Source organism: Equus quagga, chromosome 1 (assembly GCF_021613505.1).
Source record: "Equus quagga isolate Etosha38 chromosome 1, UCLA_HA_Equagga_1.0, whole genome shotgun sequence".
Taxonomy (NCBI): Eukaryota; Metazoa; Chordata; class Mammalia; order Perissodactyla; family Equidae; genus Equus; species Equus quagga.
This window is the reverse complement of record NC_060267.1, coordinates 19,748,003-19,767,698: the sequence shown is the minus strand read 5'-3', so window position 1 is coordinate 19,767,698 and position 19,696 is coordinate 19,748,003. Positions and strand designations below refer to the sequence as shown.

Below are 19,696 nucleotides of genomic sequence, written 5' to 3'. Positions count from 1 at the left end.
AGATGAATGGATGGTTCTGACTGTCTCCATTCTGGAGCATTATCTATGTCTGATATCTTCTTTGCTGTAGGTCCCTTTCTTTATTGCATATCTTTGTGAAAATCTCAAGAAAAAGTCAGCAATTTGGCCAGAGACCCTGTTCTACTCCAATACACTTCATCTGTGTCTGCCCTGCTATCTCCTCAAATGGAGCGAAGATCCCTTTCTCAGATTATTTTGCAAAGGGCTGCTGCATAAGAGCTTGTACATCAAACTCGTTTCCCCCAGCTTCTATTCTTGTGGAAGTTTATTTGCTTCATTGTCCAGACAAATACTTGAATTTAAATGAAATTCAATTTCTCCAAGTGCTCTGTGCCTATAAAAATCATTCTCCTTTAGAGATAATTTTTCTATTTCATGACCAGAAACAAATAACTTTCTCTTAACCTAAGGCACACCTTTGTTGCCTCATCATCCTCTTCAGAGCTGCCTTCACTTCCTGATTCTTGAGGCTGTAGATGAGGGGGTTCAGCAAGGACGTGATCACACCATACTGAACGGAGACCACTTGCTCCAACACTGAGCCCGAGGTGAGGCTGATGTACCTGAATAGAGCTGTCCCGTAGAACAAGAGCACCACGGTAAGGTGGGAGGAGCAGGTAGAGAAGGCTTTGCCTCGGCCCTCAGAGGAGTGGATGCTCAGGATGGCAGAAATTATCCTGGAGTAACAGAAGAGGATCAAGGGAAGTGTCAGCAGCCCCAGAAGTGCACATGACACAGCTACAAGAATTTCGTTGACAGTAGGATCAGTACAGGACAGAGGGAAGAGTGTAGGTAGCTCACAGATGAAATGGGGGATGATGTTGGACCCACAGAAGTGTAACTTGTGGATGAAGAGATTATTCATCAAGGAAATCAGAAATCCCACTGCCCAAGCTATGCTCACAATCACAGTACAGAGAGGTCTGTTTATAAGCATGGTGTAGACCAGAGGGTGGCAGATGGCAGCATAGCGATCATAGGCCATGGCAGAGAGCAAACAAGCTTCTGTTACCCCAGAGAGAATGAAAAAGAAACTCTGAGCAATGCAGCCCCACAGCGAGATTCTTTTCTTCTGAGACGACAAGTTCTGTAGCATCTTGGGCACAGTAACTGAGGAGAAACTGAGATCCAAGAATGATAGGTGTCCAAGGAAGAAGTACATGGGTGTGTGGAGGTGAGAATCAGCCCAGATCACCAGGGTCATCACCACGTTCCCCGTCAAAGTCAGGAGATAAATCCCCAGAAATAGCACAAAGAGCATGGTCTGGATGTGGGGGTCACTGGACAATCCCAAAAGGACAAACTCAGTAATAATACTGACATTTTTCATTATTTCTTAAAGATTCTATCCTTCAAAAGAAATGAATGGTGCTCCACTTGATGCAACATTGATCTGATTCATTCTCAGTGAACAGGAGTTTTCTACTCTCAAACAGTATACCTCCTTACCTATGGACCAAAACAGGAAACAGCATAGGTAAGTGTCTTCTCAGATACAATATCATCACTGGCTATCTTTTCTAACTACCAGCACTGTCTTGTCATGATTGCTATACCTTCACCCTACTTCATCACTCTTTAATAAATGTACCATGCACATGCAAATCAGGTAGGTTCTAGAGTCAAAATAAGGACAATAACCCCAGTGGCAAAGCCTGTAAAACCCTCTATGGTTAGGGGCTGGAAGGCCCATGGGAAAGTGATTCCTTTCCAGAATGGTAAGATCATAGGCTCACAGTATGTGAGGATGGTGCCATAATGGACTTTAACTCCTTCATTTTACAAATGAGGAAAAATGAGGAGAAAGCATTGACTAAGGTCTCATGTCAAAGTGATGTCAAGTTGGGACCAGACAAGATGTTCCAACTAGTCTGGTATGCCTCCTCATGTACCACACTTAGTGATTTTGAATTGTTACAGCTGAGTCTTGGGGAGTTTGGGGGTCATGAGCAACTTTGCTAGTAGGGAGTTCACCTAAATGAGATCACAATATTCCTTGTCTGTGATACTCAGCCAGTGGTCTCTAAAGTTCTGTGTCAGCTGCTGTTGAAGAGGAAAGAGCACTAGTCTTAGAGTAATATCCTTTGTTCGAGTGTTGGCTCAAACATTCTACTGGTATCATCTGGGAAAAGCTACTCAGTTTCGTAAGCCTTTGCTTATTCGTTTGTAAAGTTGGGTAAGTGAAACAAATACTTTTGTAAGCCATGTAGCCCATAACACACTGTAAAAAAAATCAAAATTTTGTATGTATGAACAAAGATTGACATAGAATATGGAAAAATAGAAATAATTTCTCTATTGGGTAGTAGGCTTACAGGTATTTTTTCTTTTAAACAATTTCTCTAATGTTGTGAAATTATTTTTCCATTGAATACTTCTTTTTTTCTAAAGGGAAGATTTGGAGACTTTCAGGAAACTCTCAGCCTAGCTTTGTTTTCTCCAGAGAGAAAGGCAAAGGGAAAACTGGCAAAGAGAAAAGCCCCAGGGCAAAGGATGCTGAACTCCTAAAGGGCACGTTGTTTTGTGGCCTCTTCCCCTTCACCGTCGGGCATCTCGGTGATTTGATTCTACTTTGGTACATGGGACTGAATCTGATGCCCTTTTGAAATCCCGCAGACCTAGGATCGCAGAGCACTACCGCTGCCATTCCAAGTGTGTTGAATGGAACTCTGTATTTTCTGTCATAGTCTTTTGGGGCCACCCTAAGTGTTGAGGGGGTGAGGAGTTAGAGGGTGTCTTTGGGCCCTCGCATCCATCTCATTCGCCTCATCTCTCCTTTCATCTATTTAATCACACTTGATTTTTGGTGGTAGAATTTTCCTGAAGTGAAAGGTTCCATCACTAAAAATCTGGTGAACTAGGGATTCCACGGCCAGAAGAAATAAAAATGTCTCTCTCTCTCTCTTCTCCACCTTTTTAACTTCCAATTCTTCAGGAAGTCTCCCTCCTACTCTTCATCTGGCTTTGCAGCCAGTAACACATTCCCATTCAAAATAAAAGCCTAACTTTCGTTTTTGGTCCAGAACCTGATATATAGAGGACAGAACAGGAAGACTCCCATTGGACAAAGGGTAGAAGGCTCAATCTTCCAGCTCAGCCATTACCTGACTGAAGGTAGCAATATCCGACCAATAATCTGGATCCATTTTCCTCCTCTGTAAACTGAGGAGCTTGGACTGGATGTTTATACATATCTCTCCCAGTTACATACAACTATGTGCCTCTAAGTCTCTCACCAACCTTACTGAGCAGGGCTGCTCTGGGTCTGACGTATCTTCTGGATTTCCCGCCAGGCTGCCTACCACAGGGCAGTGTTGCTGGAAGGAGACTTGGCTCCAGCAGCTCAAGGTGAGAGGCCTCCAGCCAGGTCCTGGGAAAAGTGGACTTTGTTTCCCAGCCAGTAATATGACCAGAAACAGATACAGACAGACGGTGGTTAAGAGCCAAAGTGTTCTGGTGTGGATCTTTGTGGAGATGGCTCTCTTAAGATTTAGATTTTTCTCTTCTTTTTTTTGCCCTTTTATTCCCTCAGTCCTGAGGAGAGCTCCTGGCCAGTTTGTGTGACTTGTATTTCTTCTTTCATCAAATCCCTGGGATCTAGTGCCAGATGGGCCCTGGGGAGGAGTGACGAGAAGAGGCTCCAGAGAGTCAGGTATTGTTCACTGCCCATAGGAAAGGCAGCGTTAGCCAGAGCTAAAGGGGCCAGTGGCCCTGGGACAGAGTGGCTGTTGCCAAGAGGGGTCTGACTGAGGGCACAGGCGTGCAGAAAGCTCCTGGCCACAAACTGCTGTACTAATTAAGAAGCAGGGGATCAGGAGGGTCTGTTAAGGATCGGTCTTATCTCTGACAGCTCTTGGATTTTGAACATGAGTATGTGTACACACACACACATACACCCACATCTACACAATTTAAAATCTCATTACTCCTATGAAGCCATTTAATCCTTTTTCAACCCTTGCTTCTTTAGCTCTCTGCCCAGGCTCTTGCCTCCTTTTTCATAGAGAAATTTTCCTTTCTCTACTTTAGTTTTGCTGTATCTCTCTCTTTATTGGGCTTTAGTACTGGTTATTGCTCAAGTTTTTCTCATTTAAAAATCTAGTGGGCTGAATTAGTAGCCCCTCCTCCTGCAGAGGAAGTTGGCTTCCTTGGGACCAGCCTTGGCTGTCCTGGGAGTGGCAGGGAAGGACCTACTCTGCTACGGAAACACATGGTGAGTACAAACACAAAAAAGGATGCAACCAAAACTTTGGCCTACTTCTAGAAACTAGAAGTTACTCCTCTGTAACAAGGGACTGGAGAGAAGCTGACCATCTGGATTATGTAAGAAAGCATATCAGACTCCAGGCTGTTTGATTTCTCAACCACTTCCTTGTCTTTCCTTCTCTTCATAGCCAATGTTTTTTTTTTGGGGGGGGGGGCGGGAAATACTCTATACTATAGTTTCCTCCTCATTCATTTTGCAGTCCATTGTCATCTTTCCTTTTCTGCCCCCTCTATTGCCCCTAGAGACAATTCACCTACTATATTCAGAAGCCTAAGAGAGATGTAAAGACTGTTGTCTTTTAGTGAGCATTGGTGGACTGAGGAGGAAAAGACTTCGCCTTGGTTCCCAGAAGAGTGGATTCCCAGGATGATTCTGGACTAGGAAAAAAAGATTAAGGATACTTTATGAATCCAAGAAATGGAAATGACCTCAAAATAATTTCCTGTTGTCAGTAAGCTCTGTGTTGGATGAAGGAGGAGTGGAGGCAGCCCAGAGTTGAAGAGAGGCTATTGGATTTACAGAAGGGTAAGTTGACTGTAGGTCAACTTAGGCCAAGTTATGCTGTGATAACAAGTGACCCAAAATTTTAGTGGCTAACAACAATATGGATTCACTTCTCATGCTACATGTCCATTAAGAGCTGTGGCTTTGTTAGTACATAGTCTTTACTTCAGGACCTAGGCTTGTGGAGCAGCCTTTCAACTGGAACAAGGCTGGTGTTGGAGCTGATGGAAAAGAGTGAAATGATGAACTATGAGCTGGTTCTTAAAGCTTCTGCTCAAAAGTGACATGTGACTTTTGCCCACATTTCACTGGCCAAAGCAAGTCATACGGCCACACCTGAGTTCAACAGGGCAGAGATGTATCATCCTCCTACAGGGAGGTACACTGAGAGTCACATGGTAAAACCTGAGATGAATGGGGTGGGGAGAAAGTTTAACTCTTCCCCAGGAAGAGTAGCAAATAATTTGAACAGTGATACAATCTGACAGGATGAGGAAGATATTATTGGTCAGCAGGGAGGTCAACATCTGCTTCCACCAATTTCTGTCCTTTCTCACTCTAATGGAAATGCAAACAGGCTGCTCTTGAATGAGGGATAGAACAAGAGTGGCACTAGACAGATTGCCTGTCACAGGCCATGGCATAGAGTAGTCAGGCTTCAGGGTACCTTGAGAAGGATAACAAAACTCTAGGTGATACAATCCCCAATAAGAAATACAGCATCCTCTTTGATTTCTTCTCTTCTTGCAAGCATTCTTTCTCAAAAGGTGTTTTCAAAGAAGGTGGCAGTTGGGTAAATTTTCCAAGGCTCTCTATCACTAAAAATATTATTCAGCCCTAATTTTTAGGAGAGAGTATCACTGGATAGATATTCTTAATTTTAAAATTTCTTTTCTTCAATGCTCTAAAAATCTGACTTCACTCTCTCCCTGTATCTGGTGTTACTTTTAAGAATTCTGATATCAATCTGATTCTTTTTCCTTAGCAGGCAGTTCTTTCTTCATCTCTGGAAATATTTTGGAAACTTTTTGGAGTATTTTGTTTATTTTTGAAGTTTTCAAATTTCACTATTAAGTGACTACATTTAAAAAAAATTCTCTCTCCCACTTGGTGCTATGAGTTCTTTTTTATTTTTTATTGTGGTAACATTGGTTTGTAACATTATATAAATTTCAGGTATACATCATTACATTTCAATTTCTGTGTAGATTACATCATGTTCACCACCCAAAGACTAATTACAATCCATCACCATACACATGTGCCTAATTACCCCTTTTGCCCTCCTACCTTCCCCCTTTCCCTCTGGTAACCACCAATCCAATCTCTGTCTCTATGTGATTGTTTGTTATTGTTTTTATCTTCTATTTATGAGTGAGATCATATGGTATTTGACTTTCTCCCTCTGATTTATTTCGCTTAGCATAATACCCTAAGGTCCATCCATGTTGTCACAAATGGCCAGATTTCATCATTTATTACGACTGAGTAGTATTCCATTGTGTATATATACCACGTGTTCTTTATCCGTTTGTGCCTTGATGGGCACCTAGGTTGCTTCCAAGTCTTTGCTATTGTGAAAAACGCTGCAATGAACATAGGAGTGGAAGTATCTTTACACATTTTTGTTTTCATGTTCTTAAATAAATAAATAAATACCCAGCAATGGAATAGCTGGATCATATGGTAGTTCTATTCTTAATTTTTGGCACTCTGAATTCTTTTAATCCTAGTGCTGAATTTTTTTTAAAAATTCTTGCAATTTTTTCATTACAGCTTAATTGAGGTATAATTGATGTACAATAAACTGCATATATTTAAAGTGTACAATTTAATACGTTTTGACAGGTGTATGTATCCATGAAACCATCACTGCAACCAAAATAATGAACATTTACATCACCTTCAACTGTCAGATTCTTATTATTTCTTTAAATCCCCTTGCCTGTATTTCCCCTCTCTTCTTCCAAGATGGTTATTTATAATTTTCCTTTTATTCTTGATATTTCTCTAGTTTTCATTTTGTAATTTCTATGCCTTTATCTATCTTGATGTCATCTGGGAGGGTTTTCAACTAGATCTCTCAGCTCAATAATTACCTTTTTGGCTATATCCTTTTGCTATTTGTCCTACCTATTTATTCATCTTAACCATTATATATTTTCAATTTTTTATTATGAGGTATATCAGACATTAAAAAGGCTATATATCATGTCTATGTATGGTAAGAATGATAATAAATGGACTTCTGTGCCCCTCACCCAGCTGAAGGAATAAAACAATGATAACACTTGGAAGGTCCCTCCTCTCTCCTCTGTGTGATAACCATTATCGTGAATCTTGAGTTTATTGTTTCTTTGTTTTGTTTTTAAGATTTTACCTCAAATTCATATATTCCTAAGCCATATATTCAGTTTTGCATATTTTGAACCCTATCTAAAGCAAATAATAATGCATGTATTATTCCGTGACATGTTTTATTCTCTCAGAATTATGTTTATGAGATGGCAACTATATCTGACAGAGTGCAGATGGCAAATCAGTAGGAAAGGGAGGAACTGTTCAACAAATGGAACAATTGATAACCATTTGGAAAAAAAGAAAATGGATCTCTTTTTATATCACACCTACACAAAATAAATTCTATGTGGATTATGGTCTTAAATACAAAAACACTTTAAAGGTGTCCTACAAAATATAGGGAAATATATATGTTTGGGTTACAATGCTAGCTGTCTCATCAATTTTCCAAGTGTATGCTCACGTATTTCTGGCCTTTCTATTGTGTTTGATTGGCTTGTTTGTCTATCTCATCCCTGAATACTATATCATCTTTACTATAATAGATTTATGATAAATCTTGATATCCAGTGAGGAGAATTTACTCATCTTGTTATTTTTTGGAGGCATATTGACTCTCCTATCTAACTTTTAGAATAAGCTTGTCAAATTCCAAGATGTTATGATATCTGTGATTTACTTTTAAATACTTAAGCACAGCACGATATTATATTGTGTTAGTTATTTTATGCTATAGTTTGGGGTTGGTCAGCTGTTCTAATCTGGAATGTATATTACTGAGATAGTTAGCACTTAAGTCACACTTTACAGGTAGATACTGCAAGCACTTTTAATATATCTATTATTCCTTGAAGCTTTGTTAGCATGTATTGGTTCATCTATTTTTGATGCCAAAAACAATGTAGTAAGTCTTTATCCTTTTCATCAGTTTCAAAATAGATGTGTGGTGGAGTATTCCATACCCTAACACCAGACTTGAAGAATATTAGATTCAGAGCGTGGTACTAATTATAACAGAAAACAGGCTGCACTTAGAGATACAGATATGTTATCAGTTTATTTGGAATAGGGTAGCAATGTCCTTAGTGTAAGGATTTCAAAGATTTGATGCACAAATAAATGGTTTAAACAAAATATTGATAACAGCAATATAAGAAGAGTGCTCTTAGGAGTCAAAAAGTTTATACAAACTCTCCTATACGGTAGTGACAGATATTAGAAGTTGATTTTTAGTAAAAGACAACCTTCCAGCATTTCAGATCACACCAACTCACACTCATCCCCGAGTCTGGCTACACACATGTACTGCCAGGTCTTATCTAAGTGGAAACAGAACACAAATCAGCAGAGAAATTCCCACTATAGTTTAAAAAATCTCTTCCACACCTATGGTCACGTCCTCTTTTTATTCTCAATATTTACTTTCTTTTTTTTGTTTTTGCTCAATTTGCCTGAAATTCTTTCCAAAGAACCATTTTTTGATCCTTTTTATTGAATCTTTTCTTTCTATTTTATTAATTTCTGCTTTTATCTTTATTATTTTCTTGTTTCCACATTCTTTAGGCTTATATTCTTATCCTTTGACTAAAGTTTTGCTTTGAATACTTAGCTCATTATTTTCATTTTTTTCTTTCACAATATAAGAATATGAAATTCTCTCTAATTGCTGCAATAGCTGTGTCCCACAAGTTTTGACATGTAGAATTTTCATTATAGTTTATTTCTAAGTATTTTTAAAGATCTAATATGATTTTATCCATAATTCTTGAATCATTTAGATTTTAAAACACTTATAATATTCTTCATCTTTTTTGTAACTTAATTGTAATATAGAGAATTTGATTCATATGATTCTGATATTTTCAGAGATGTGCTTTATGCTCATTTCACAAAAATTTCGTTATATTTTTAAAAATCCCTCTGATTATTTAATAGAGTGCTCCACATATTCTATTAGATCAAAATTGTTAATCATATCGTTCAATTCTTCCTTTTTCTTAGTTAAATTTGTCTATTTTTTAAAATAAAAAATGAAGAAGGGGTATTAGTTTCCTGTACCTGCTGTAACAAATTACCACAAACCGAGTGGCTTAAAAACAACAAAGTTTCTTTCTCCCACAGTTCTAGAGGCCAGGAGTCCAAAATCTGGGTATCATCAGGTCTGCATTCCCTCCAGAGGCTCTGAGGGGAGATCCATTCCACGCCTATCTCTTAGCTTCTGGAGGTTGCTGGCAATCATTAGCATTCTTTGACTTGTAGCCGTATCATTCCAATCTCTGCTCTGTCTTCACATTGCCTTCTCCTCTGTGTGTGTGTGCCTTTTCTTCTTCTGTTTCTTCTAAGGACACTCGTCATTAGATTTAGAACCTACCTGGTAGTTCAGGGTGATCTCATGTCAAGAATCTTATTTACCAGTTTAAAGACCTTTTTTTTCGAATAAGGTAAATTCACAAATTCCAGTAGTTTGGGTGTAGACATATCTTTTTGGGGGCTCCCATTCAGCCCATCATAGGAAGTGTATTAAAATCTCTCCGTTTGCTGATGGTTTTGCTAATTCTCTCTTGTCATCATGTCAACTTTTGCTTTATATATCTTAAAGTTATGATATTAGATTGATACATGTTTAGAACTGAAATAGCTTCTTGGTAAAATAAAACTTATGATGCAGTAATGCTTTGTGCCCTAAGCTTTAGAAGCCATATTCTATTTTGTTTGACATTAATTTAGCTTTGATTTGGTTAATATTTGTGTGTATATCTTTTTTCATCACTTTATTTTTAAACTTTTTTCTGTCGTCATGCTTTAGGCATGCTTTTTGTGTGTAAAATATAGACGGACTTTAAAAATTTTAAACTTTTCTGACAGTATTTGTCTTTACATGGAGATTTTAATTTATTTACTTTTTCACTATGGACATTTTAGAATTTTTCTATCCTTTCATTTTGTGCTTTATATTTGATCAGCTTTCTCTATTTTATTTCTTTTTTCTTCCTTTGCCTCAAGCAGTATGATTCTCATCCTCTCACTAATTTTGATGTACGCTCTATTTTTATCATTTTAATTGTTGTCTGGAAATTTTAGCATGCATGTCTAACTTTATGAAGTCTAAAGTTAATCAACACCTTCCTTACAAAGAAAGCTCCAGATCTGAATGGCTACACTGTTAAATTTTATTAAATTGTTAAGAAAGGCATAATACCAATATTACATGAACTTTTTCAGAAAGCAGAGGAGAAGGGAACTCTTCTAAACTTATTTTATGAGGCAAACGTTACCTTAATATAAAAACCTGACAAGAACATTACCAGAAATGAAAGTCACAGACCAATATCATCATGAATACAGATGCAAAAATTCTAAACAAAATCTTAGCAAATAAAGATCAGCAATATATGAAAAGGACAATATAATATTACCAACTAAGGTTTATCTCAAGAATGCAAGGTTGTTTTGACAGTCAAAAAATAAATGTAATTCACCACTTAACAGAATAAAGAAAAACTATCTCGATAACCTCAATAAATTCAGAAAAAGCATTTGGCAAAATTTAAAAACAATTCATGATAAAAGGCTTTAGCAAACTAGGAATATAAGGGAGCTACCTCAATCTGATAATGAGAATGTACAATAAGTCTAGTTATCATCATATTTACTGATGAAATATTGAAGGAAGCAAAGATATCAGCTAAGACTGAGAAGAAGGCAAAGATGTCAGCTCTTTCTACTTCTACCAAACATTGATGTGGAGGTCCCAGCCAGTGCAATAAGGCAAAGAAAAGAAGTAAGAAGCATACAGATTGGAAAGGAAAAGTAAAACTCTCTTTTTTCTCTCATGCATGGTTCTGCATGATTATTTATGGAGAAGCCATAGAGAAATTACAAATAATCTATAAGAAATAATAAATAAATTTAGCCCTCTCTCATGATGGAATATCAACATGTAAAATAAATTGTCATATTATATAAAAGCAATAGATAAATGGGAAATGAAATTTTAAAATACAATTTCCAATGGTCTCAGAAAGTATAAGATACTTAGAATTAAATCTTTTAAAAATGTGCAAGACCTCTATGCTGAAAACTATAAACAATAAGAGAAATTAAATAATACCTAAAAAATGGAAAGATATACCATGTTTACAGTTTGGAAAGTTCAATAATGTTAAGATGTCTCGAATGATCTATAGATTCAAATGAAATTCTAATAAAAATTACAGCAGGCTTATTTTGGGTAGAAATTCACAAATGCTATAAAATATATTGTGGAAATGCAAAGGCGTAGAATGGCCAAAACCATTTTGAAAAAGAACAGAGGCCTTCCCCTATCAGATTTCAAGTTTTATATAAAAGTATGTAATCAATGCAGTGCAGTATTGGTCTAAAGATATACAAATATGAGCATGCACCGCAGAATAGCATTTCAGTCAATGACAGACTACATATATGACAGTAGTCCCATATGATTAGTACCATATAGCCTAGGTGTGCAGTAGGCTATACCATCTAGGTTTATGTACTTATATTCTAAGATGTTCACACAACCATGAAATATCCTAACAACATGTTTCTCAGAACTTATCCCTGTTGTTAAGTGACATATGACTTTAGATAAATGGACCAGAAGAGAAAGCCCAGAAATATACTCATTAAGATACCATATATTGATTTCCAACAATGACATCAATATAATTCAATAGGGAAAGGAAAATATTTCAATGAATAATACTGGAACAACCAAATAAATAAATGAAAAAAGTGAACCTTGATCTCTTCCTCACACCATGCATAAAACTTATTTTGAGATGGATCATAAACCTGAAACTAAAAAGCTTTTGCAAGAAAATATAGGAGAATATCTTCATGACTTCATAGTAAGCAAACATTTCTTAGAGAAGAAAACAAATCCTTAATATAAAGAAATTGTAAAGTGGACTTCATCGGTATTAAAAACTGCTCATCAAAACATACTATTAACCAAAGCAATCTTGAGAAAGAAGAACAAAGCCAGAGGTATCACACTTCCTGGTTTCAAGCTATATTACAAAGCTATAGTAATAAAAACAGTATGGCACTGGTATAAAGAACAGGCACATAGACTAGTGGGTCAGAATAGAGAGTCCAGATATAAGCTCACACATATATGGTCAACTAATTTTTGACCAAGGGGGTCAAGAACACTAATGGGGAAAGAACAGTCCTTTCAGTAAATGGTGTTGGGAAAACTGGATATCCACATGCAAAAGAATGAAACTGGGCCCCTATCTTATACCACTCACATAAATTAACTTGAAATGGATCAAAGACTTAAGTGTAAGATCTGAAACGATAAAACTTCTAGAAGAAAACATAGGAAAAAAGATCCTAGACATTGGTCTTGGCAATGGTTTCTTGGATAAGACACCAAAAGCACAGGCAACAAAAGCTAAAATAGGCAAGTGGGACTACATCAAACTAAGGAACTTTTGTACAACAAGGGAAACAATCAGTAAACTGGAAAGTCAACCTAGAGAATGAGAGAAAATATTTGCAAACCATATATCTGATAAGAGGTTAATATCCAAAATATATAAAGAAGTCACACAACTCAGCAGCAAAAAAAGCAAATAATACAATTGAAAAATAGGCATGTTCATATACAGCATTATTCACAAAGCCAAGACATGGATGCAACCTAAATGTCTATTGATGGATGAATAGATAATGAAACTTCGGTGTATATACAATGCAATATTATTCAGCCTTAAAAATAAAGTAAATTTGGCAACAACTTGGATAGACCTTAAGGGCATTATGCTAAGTGAAATAAGTCAGAGAAAGACAGATACTGTATTTGTCCACTTAAATGTGGAATCTGAAAAAGCTGAACTCATATAAATAGAGTAATATGGTGATTACCAAGGACTGGGAGGAGGGGAATGAGGAAATGTTGGTCAAAGGGTGCAAACTTCCAGTTGTATGATTAGTAAATTCTGGGAAATCTAACGTACAGCATGGTGACGATAGTTAACAATACAGTATCAAATACTTGAAAGTTGGTAAGAGAGAAGATCTTAAATGTTATCACTAAAACAAACAAAATAAAACAAACAGCTCATGCCCATCAATTTAGTTGTGCTTACCATGTACCCCATCAACCAGAAGTGACCTGGCTATCTGCAAGGTGGAATGGGCTTACTGAAGACTCAGTTATGGTACCAGTTGGGAGACAACACCTTGAAAGGATGGGATTCTGTATTACAGGATGGAAGATATTTTTTGAATCAGGGACTATTATATGTTGCTATCTCCCCCATAAATGGGGCTGGGAATCAAGGAGTGAAAGTGTGAGTGGTCCTTTCACTATTATATCCAATAACCCATCCCAGCAAACTTGAACTCTCCTGGTTTGGAGATCTTAATCCCTAAAGGGAAATGCTTAAACCAAGGACAAAACAGTGGTTCCAATGAAGTGGAAGATGAAACAGCCACCTGGTCATTTTGGGCTCCTTCTGCCTCTGAGTCAACAGACAAAAAAAAGAGCTTACTCAACCAGCTGGAGTGGTCATGATTATGAAAAGGAAATTGGGTGACTGCTACCAAAATGGAGCAAGGATGGCTGGAATACAGGGGATCCTCTGGGTTTCCTCTTAGTCCTTCCATGCCCAGCAGTAAAGGTTAATGGAAAACAATAGCACCCCTCCACCACACACACACACACACACACACACACACACACACACACACACACACAAAGGCAGAGCATTGAGGATTCAGACTCTTCATGAATGGTTGCTTCACTAGGTTAAGAACTCTAACCAGGTTCTGGCTGAGGGCAGAGAAAATATGAAATGGAAGCCATAAAATACCAATTTTGTCCTCATGGCCAATTAGAGAAATGAGGACTATATAGTAGGTTTGCAGTTTCTCTTTTGTTTGTTAGATGTATATGTTTATTTATATATGCTAACAATTTATTTTCTCTCTTTCCATTTTTATTTTGTATATAAGTTGACAAGATTGAAATTTAGTTTAAACTTTTTTTTGAGCTAAATTCTGCTTTTAAAATTTATTATTTTATTATGGTAAGAACACGATATCTACCGTCTTAACAAATATTTAAGCACACAATACATTATTGTTGAGTATAGGCACAATGTTGTACAGAAGATCTCTATAACTTTAATCATCTTACAAAACTGAAACTGTACACCCATTGAACAGCAACCTCCCATACCCCCACTCTCCTAGCACCTGGCAACCATCATCCTACTCTCTGTTTCTGAGTTTGACTATTTTAGATACCTCGTATAAGTGGAATCATGCAGTATTTGTCCTTCTGTGAGGCTTATCTTAGCATAATGCCCTCCAAATTTATCCATATCCTGTCATATATGACAAGAATTCCTTCTCTTTTAAGGCTGAATAGTATTCCATTGTATATATTTACCACATTTTGCTTATTCATTCATCTATCATGGACATTTGAGTTGCTTCCACATTTAAGCTATTGTGAATAATGCTGCCGTGAACAGAGGTGTACAAATATCTTTTGAGACCCTGCTTTTAATTCTTTTGGATGTATATCCAGAAGTGGGATTGTTGGATAATACAGTAGTTATATTTTTAGTTTTTAGAGGAAACTAAACCTGTTTTCTATAGCAGCTGCACCAATTTACATGCTCACCAACAGAGTACAAGGGTTCCAATTTCTCCAGATCCTTGCCATCACTTTTTATCCTTTTTTCTTTTTTGATAACAGCCATCCTGATAGCTTTGAGGAGATATTTCATTGTTTTTGATTTGCATTTCCTTGAGGATTACTGATGTTGAGTACCTTTTCATATACCTGTTGATCATTTGTGTTCTTTAGAGAAACATCTATTCAATTCTGTTGCCCATTTTTAATTGGGTTATTTGTTTTTTGCTAATCTCCTTATTCATGTTGTTCTTTTAAGGTTTTATATTTCTTCTTTTGTTTTTCTAGGCAAGTCTTTCTCTCTCCTTCATCTCTGAGAGACAGTTTTACTGGCTATAGAATTCTTGGTTGTTTTTCTTTTCTTTCAGAACTTTGACTACATCATCCCAATCTCTTCTGGCCTGCAAGGTTTCTGATAAGAAATACACTGATAGTCTTATGAGGATTCCCTTATATGTGATGAGTTGATTTTCTCTCGCTGTTTTCAAAATTCTCTCTTTGTCTTTGACAATTTGGTTATAATGTGTCAGTGTAGACTCCTTTGGTTTCTTCTATTTGGGATCCTTTGGCTTCCTGATGTCCATTTCTCTTTCCAGATCTGGAAAATCTTCAGCCATTATTTCTTTAAGTAGGCTTTCTGCCCCTTTCTCTATCTCTTCTCCTTCTAGGACTTCTGTGATGTGTATATTGATTCATTTGATGGAGTTCCATAAGTCCTTTAGGATGTTTTCACTCTTAACATTCTTTTTTCTTTTTGCTCCTCTGACTGGATAATTTGAAATGATCTGTCTTTGAGTTCATGGATTATTTCTTCTGTTTGATCAAGTCTGCTGTTGAATCCCTCTAGTGAATTTTTCATTGCAGTCATTATATTCTTCAACTCCAGTATTTTTCCTCTTCTTTCTTTTTTTCCTTCTTTCTTTTATTCTTTCTCTCTTTCCTTCTTTCCTTCCTTCCCTCTTTCTTTCCTTCCTTCCTTTCTTTTGTTACAGGCTGCACCATATTCTATTTTTTAAACATGACATAATATCTCTCTTAACATTCTTCCCATTGAAAAGTGGGTCTGCCCTTGACCTCAAATTTGGGGGGGGGGCTTAGACTCACTTATAGCCAAGAGTGCAGCAGAAGTGACAATGTATGCCTTCCAAGGTAAAGCCAGAAGAAACCATGCTACTTTCACATTGTTCCCTGAGGAACACTTATACTCAGAGCCCTGGACTGCCATACATAACTCTGATTATCCTAAGGCTACCATGCAGTGATGGAGCCAAACTACCTGGTGAGGCCTCATGTAGGTGCTCTGATGGGCAGTCTAAGTCTTTGAGTCCTCAAAGCCTATATGCCAGATATGTGACTAAAGAAGCATTTAGATTATTTAGGAGGGGAAGAGCAAAGGGTCTAAATCAGTATTGGTCAAGTAAGTAAGAGACCACCAGAGAATAGACTATATTATACATGAGATTCTAAATACAAACCTTCAAGGTAGACACTAAAATAAAATAGAGAACGGAGTCAAAAATCATAAATAAGGAAAAATCTAAGAAACCAAGCATAAGAAATTGCAGTATTAAATGGGTAGTCTAAAGTACACAGGAAAAGAAACACAGGAAAACAAGATAATGAGTGACAGATTGACAGCATTAAGTCCACATGCATCAATAATCACTCTCAATGTAAACGGATTGAACTCTCCAATAAAAAGACACAGAGTGGCAAAATGGATTAAAGAACAAGATCCAACAATTTGTTGCCTCCAAGAAACACACCTCAGCCCCAAGGACAAACACAGGCTCAGGGTGAAGGAGTGGAGGACAATACTTCAAGCTAATAGCAAGGAAAAAAAGGCAGGTGTTGCAATTCTTATATCAGACCAAGTGGATTTCAAAATAAGACAGGTAAAGAGAGACACAGAGGGACAATATATAATCATCAAAGGGACACTTCATCATGAAGAAATAACGCTTATAAATATCTATGCACCCAACACAGGAGCACCGAGATTCATAAAGCAACTATTAACAGACCTAAAGGAAGATGTTAAAAACAACACAATAATAGTAGGGGACCTCAACACCCCACTCACATCAATTGATGGATCATCCAGACAGAAAATCAACAGGGAAATAGTGGAGCTAAATGAAAAACTAAAACAATTGGACTTAATAGACATATATAGATCACTTCACCCTAAAAGAGCTGAATATACATTCTTCTCAAGTGCACATGGAACATTCTCAAGGATAGACCATATGTTGGGAAACAAGACAAGCCTCTACAAATTTACAATAATTGAAATAATAACAAGCATCTTCTCTGATCATAGTGCTACAAGGCTAGAAATTAATTACAAGAAAAAAGCCGAGAAAGGCACAAAGATGTGGAGACTAAACAACACACTACTGAACAAGCAATGGATCATTGAAGAAATTAAAGAAGAAACCAAAAAATACCTGGAAACAAATGAAAATGATAGCATGCCATACCAACTCATATGGGATACAGCAAAAACTGTATTAAGAGGAAAATTCATCACAATACAGGCACATCTTAACAAACAAGAAAAATCCCAAATAAACAATCTTAAAGTACACCTAACTGAACTAGAGAAAAAAGAACAAATAAAGCCCAAAGTCAGCAGAAGGAGAGAAATAATAAAAATCAGAGCAGAAATAAATACTATTGAAATGAAAAAGGCAGTAGAAAGGATCAACGAAACAAAGAGCTGGTTTTTTGAGAAGATAAATAAAATTGACAAACCACTAGCCAGACTTACAAAGAAAAAAAGGGAGAAAGCTCAAATAAACAAAATCACAAATGAGCGAGGAGAAATAACAACAGAGTCTGCAGAAATACAATGGATTATAAGAGAATACTACGAAAAACTATATGCCAACAGAATGGATAACCTAGAGGAAATGGATAAATTCTTGGACTCCTACAATCTCCCAAAGATCACTCAAGAAGAGGCAGACAATTTGAACAGACCAATCACAAGGAAAGAGATTGAAACAGCAATCAAAAACATCCCAAAGAATAAAACCCCAGGACCACATGGCTTTCCTGGGGAATTCTACCAAACTTTCAGAGGGGATTTAACACCTATCCTTTTCAAGCTATTCCAAAAAATTAGGGAAGACGGAACACTTCCTAACACATTCCATGAGGCCAACATCATGCTGATACCAAAACCTGACAAGGACACCACGAAAAAAGAGAACTACAGGCCAATATCACTGATGAACAGAGATACAAGAATTCTAAACAAAATTTTGGCAACCAGAATTCAGCAATTCATCAAAAGGATCATACATCATGATCAGGTGGGATTCATACCAGGGACACAGGGATGGTTCAACATCCGCAAATCAATCAACGTGATACACCACATCAACCAACTGAGGAATAAAAACTACATGATCATCTCAATAGATGCAGAGAAGGCATTTGACAAGCTCCAACAGCCATTTATGATAAAAACTCTGAACAAAATGGGCATAGAAGGAAACTACCTCAACACAATAAAGGCCATATATGACAAACCCATAGCCAACATCATACTCAATGGGCAAAAACTGAATGCCATCCCCCTGAAAACAGGAACGAGACAAGGGTGCCCTCTATCACCACTCTTATTTAACATAGTACTGGAGGTCCTGGCCAGAGCAATCAGGCAAGAAAAAGGAATAAAAGGAATCCAAATAGGGAGGGAAGAAGTGAAACTCTCACTGTTTGCAGACGACATGATCTTATATATAGAAAACCCCAAAGAATCCATTGGAAAACTCTTAGAAGTAATCAGCAACTACAGCAAAGTTGCAGGGTACAAAACGATTTGCATAAATCAGTAGCATTTCTATGTTCCAATAACGAACTAACAGAAGAAGAACTCAAGAACACAATACCATTCACAATCGCAGCAAAAAGAATAAAATACCTTGGGGTAAATTTAACTAAGGAAGTGAAGGACCTATATAATGAAAATTACAAGGCCTTTCTGAGAGAATTGGATGACGACATAAGGAGATGGAAAGACATTCCATGTACATGGATTGGAAGAATAAACATAGTTAAAATGTCCGTTCTACCTAAAGCAACCTACAGATTCAACGCCATCCCAATCAGAATCCCAATGACATTCTTTACAGAATTAGAACAAAGAATCCTAAAATTCATATGGGGCAACAAAAGACCCCGAATTTCTACAGCAATCCTGAGAAAAAAGAACAAAACGGGAGGCATCACAATCCCTGACTTCAAAACATACTACAAAGCTACAGTAATCAAAACAGCATGGTACTGGTACAAAAACAGGTGCACAGATCAATGGAACAGAACTGAAAGCCCAGAAATAAAACCACACATCTATGGACAGCTTATCTTTGACAAAGGAGCTGAGGGCATACAATGGAGAAAAGAAAGTCTTTTCAACAAATGGTGCTGGGAAAACTGGAAAGCCACATGTAAAAGAATGAAAATTGACCATTCTTTTTCACCATTCACCCAAATAAACTCAAAATGGATCAAAGACGTAAAGGTGAGACCTGAAACCATAAGGCTTCTGGAAGAAAACGTAGGCAGTACACTCTTCAACATCACTATTAAAAGGATATTTTCAGACACCATGCCTTCTCAGAGAAGGGAAACAATAGAAAGAATAAACAAATGGGACTTCATCAGACTAAAGAGCTTCTACAAGGCAAATGAAAACAGGATTGAAACAAAAAAACAACCCACTGACTGGGAAAAAATATTTGCAAGTTATATATCTGACAAAGGCTTAATATCCATAATATATAAAGAACTCTCACAACTCAACAACAAAAAATCAAACAACCCAATCAAAAAATGGGCTGCAGACATGAACAGACATTTCTCCAAGGAAGATATACGGATGGCCAATAGGCACATGAAAGGATGTTCATCATCGC

At 37.1% G+C, this 19,696-nt stretch overlaps 1 protein-coding gene across 1 annotated transcript; it reads right to left on the bottom strand.

Annotated features, from left to right (window-relative positions):
- Positions 1 to 421: 421 nt before the first annotated feature.
- LOC124234674 (olfactory receptor 8S1-like) lies at positions 422 to 1,351 on the bottom strand. The gene has a single exon (XM_046652020.1). The coding sequence runs from the start codon at positions 1,349 to 1,351 to the stop codon at positions 422 to 424; it is 930 nt and encodes a 309-aa protein (XP_046507976.1).
- Positions 1,352 to 19,696: the final 18,345 nt, after the last annotated feature.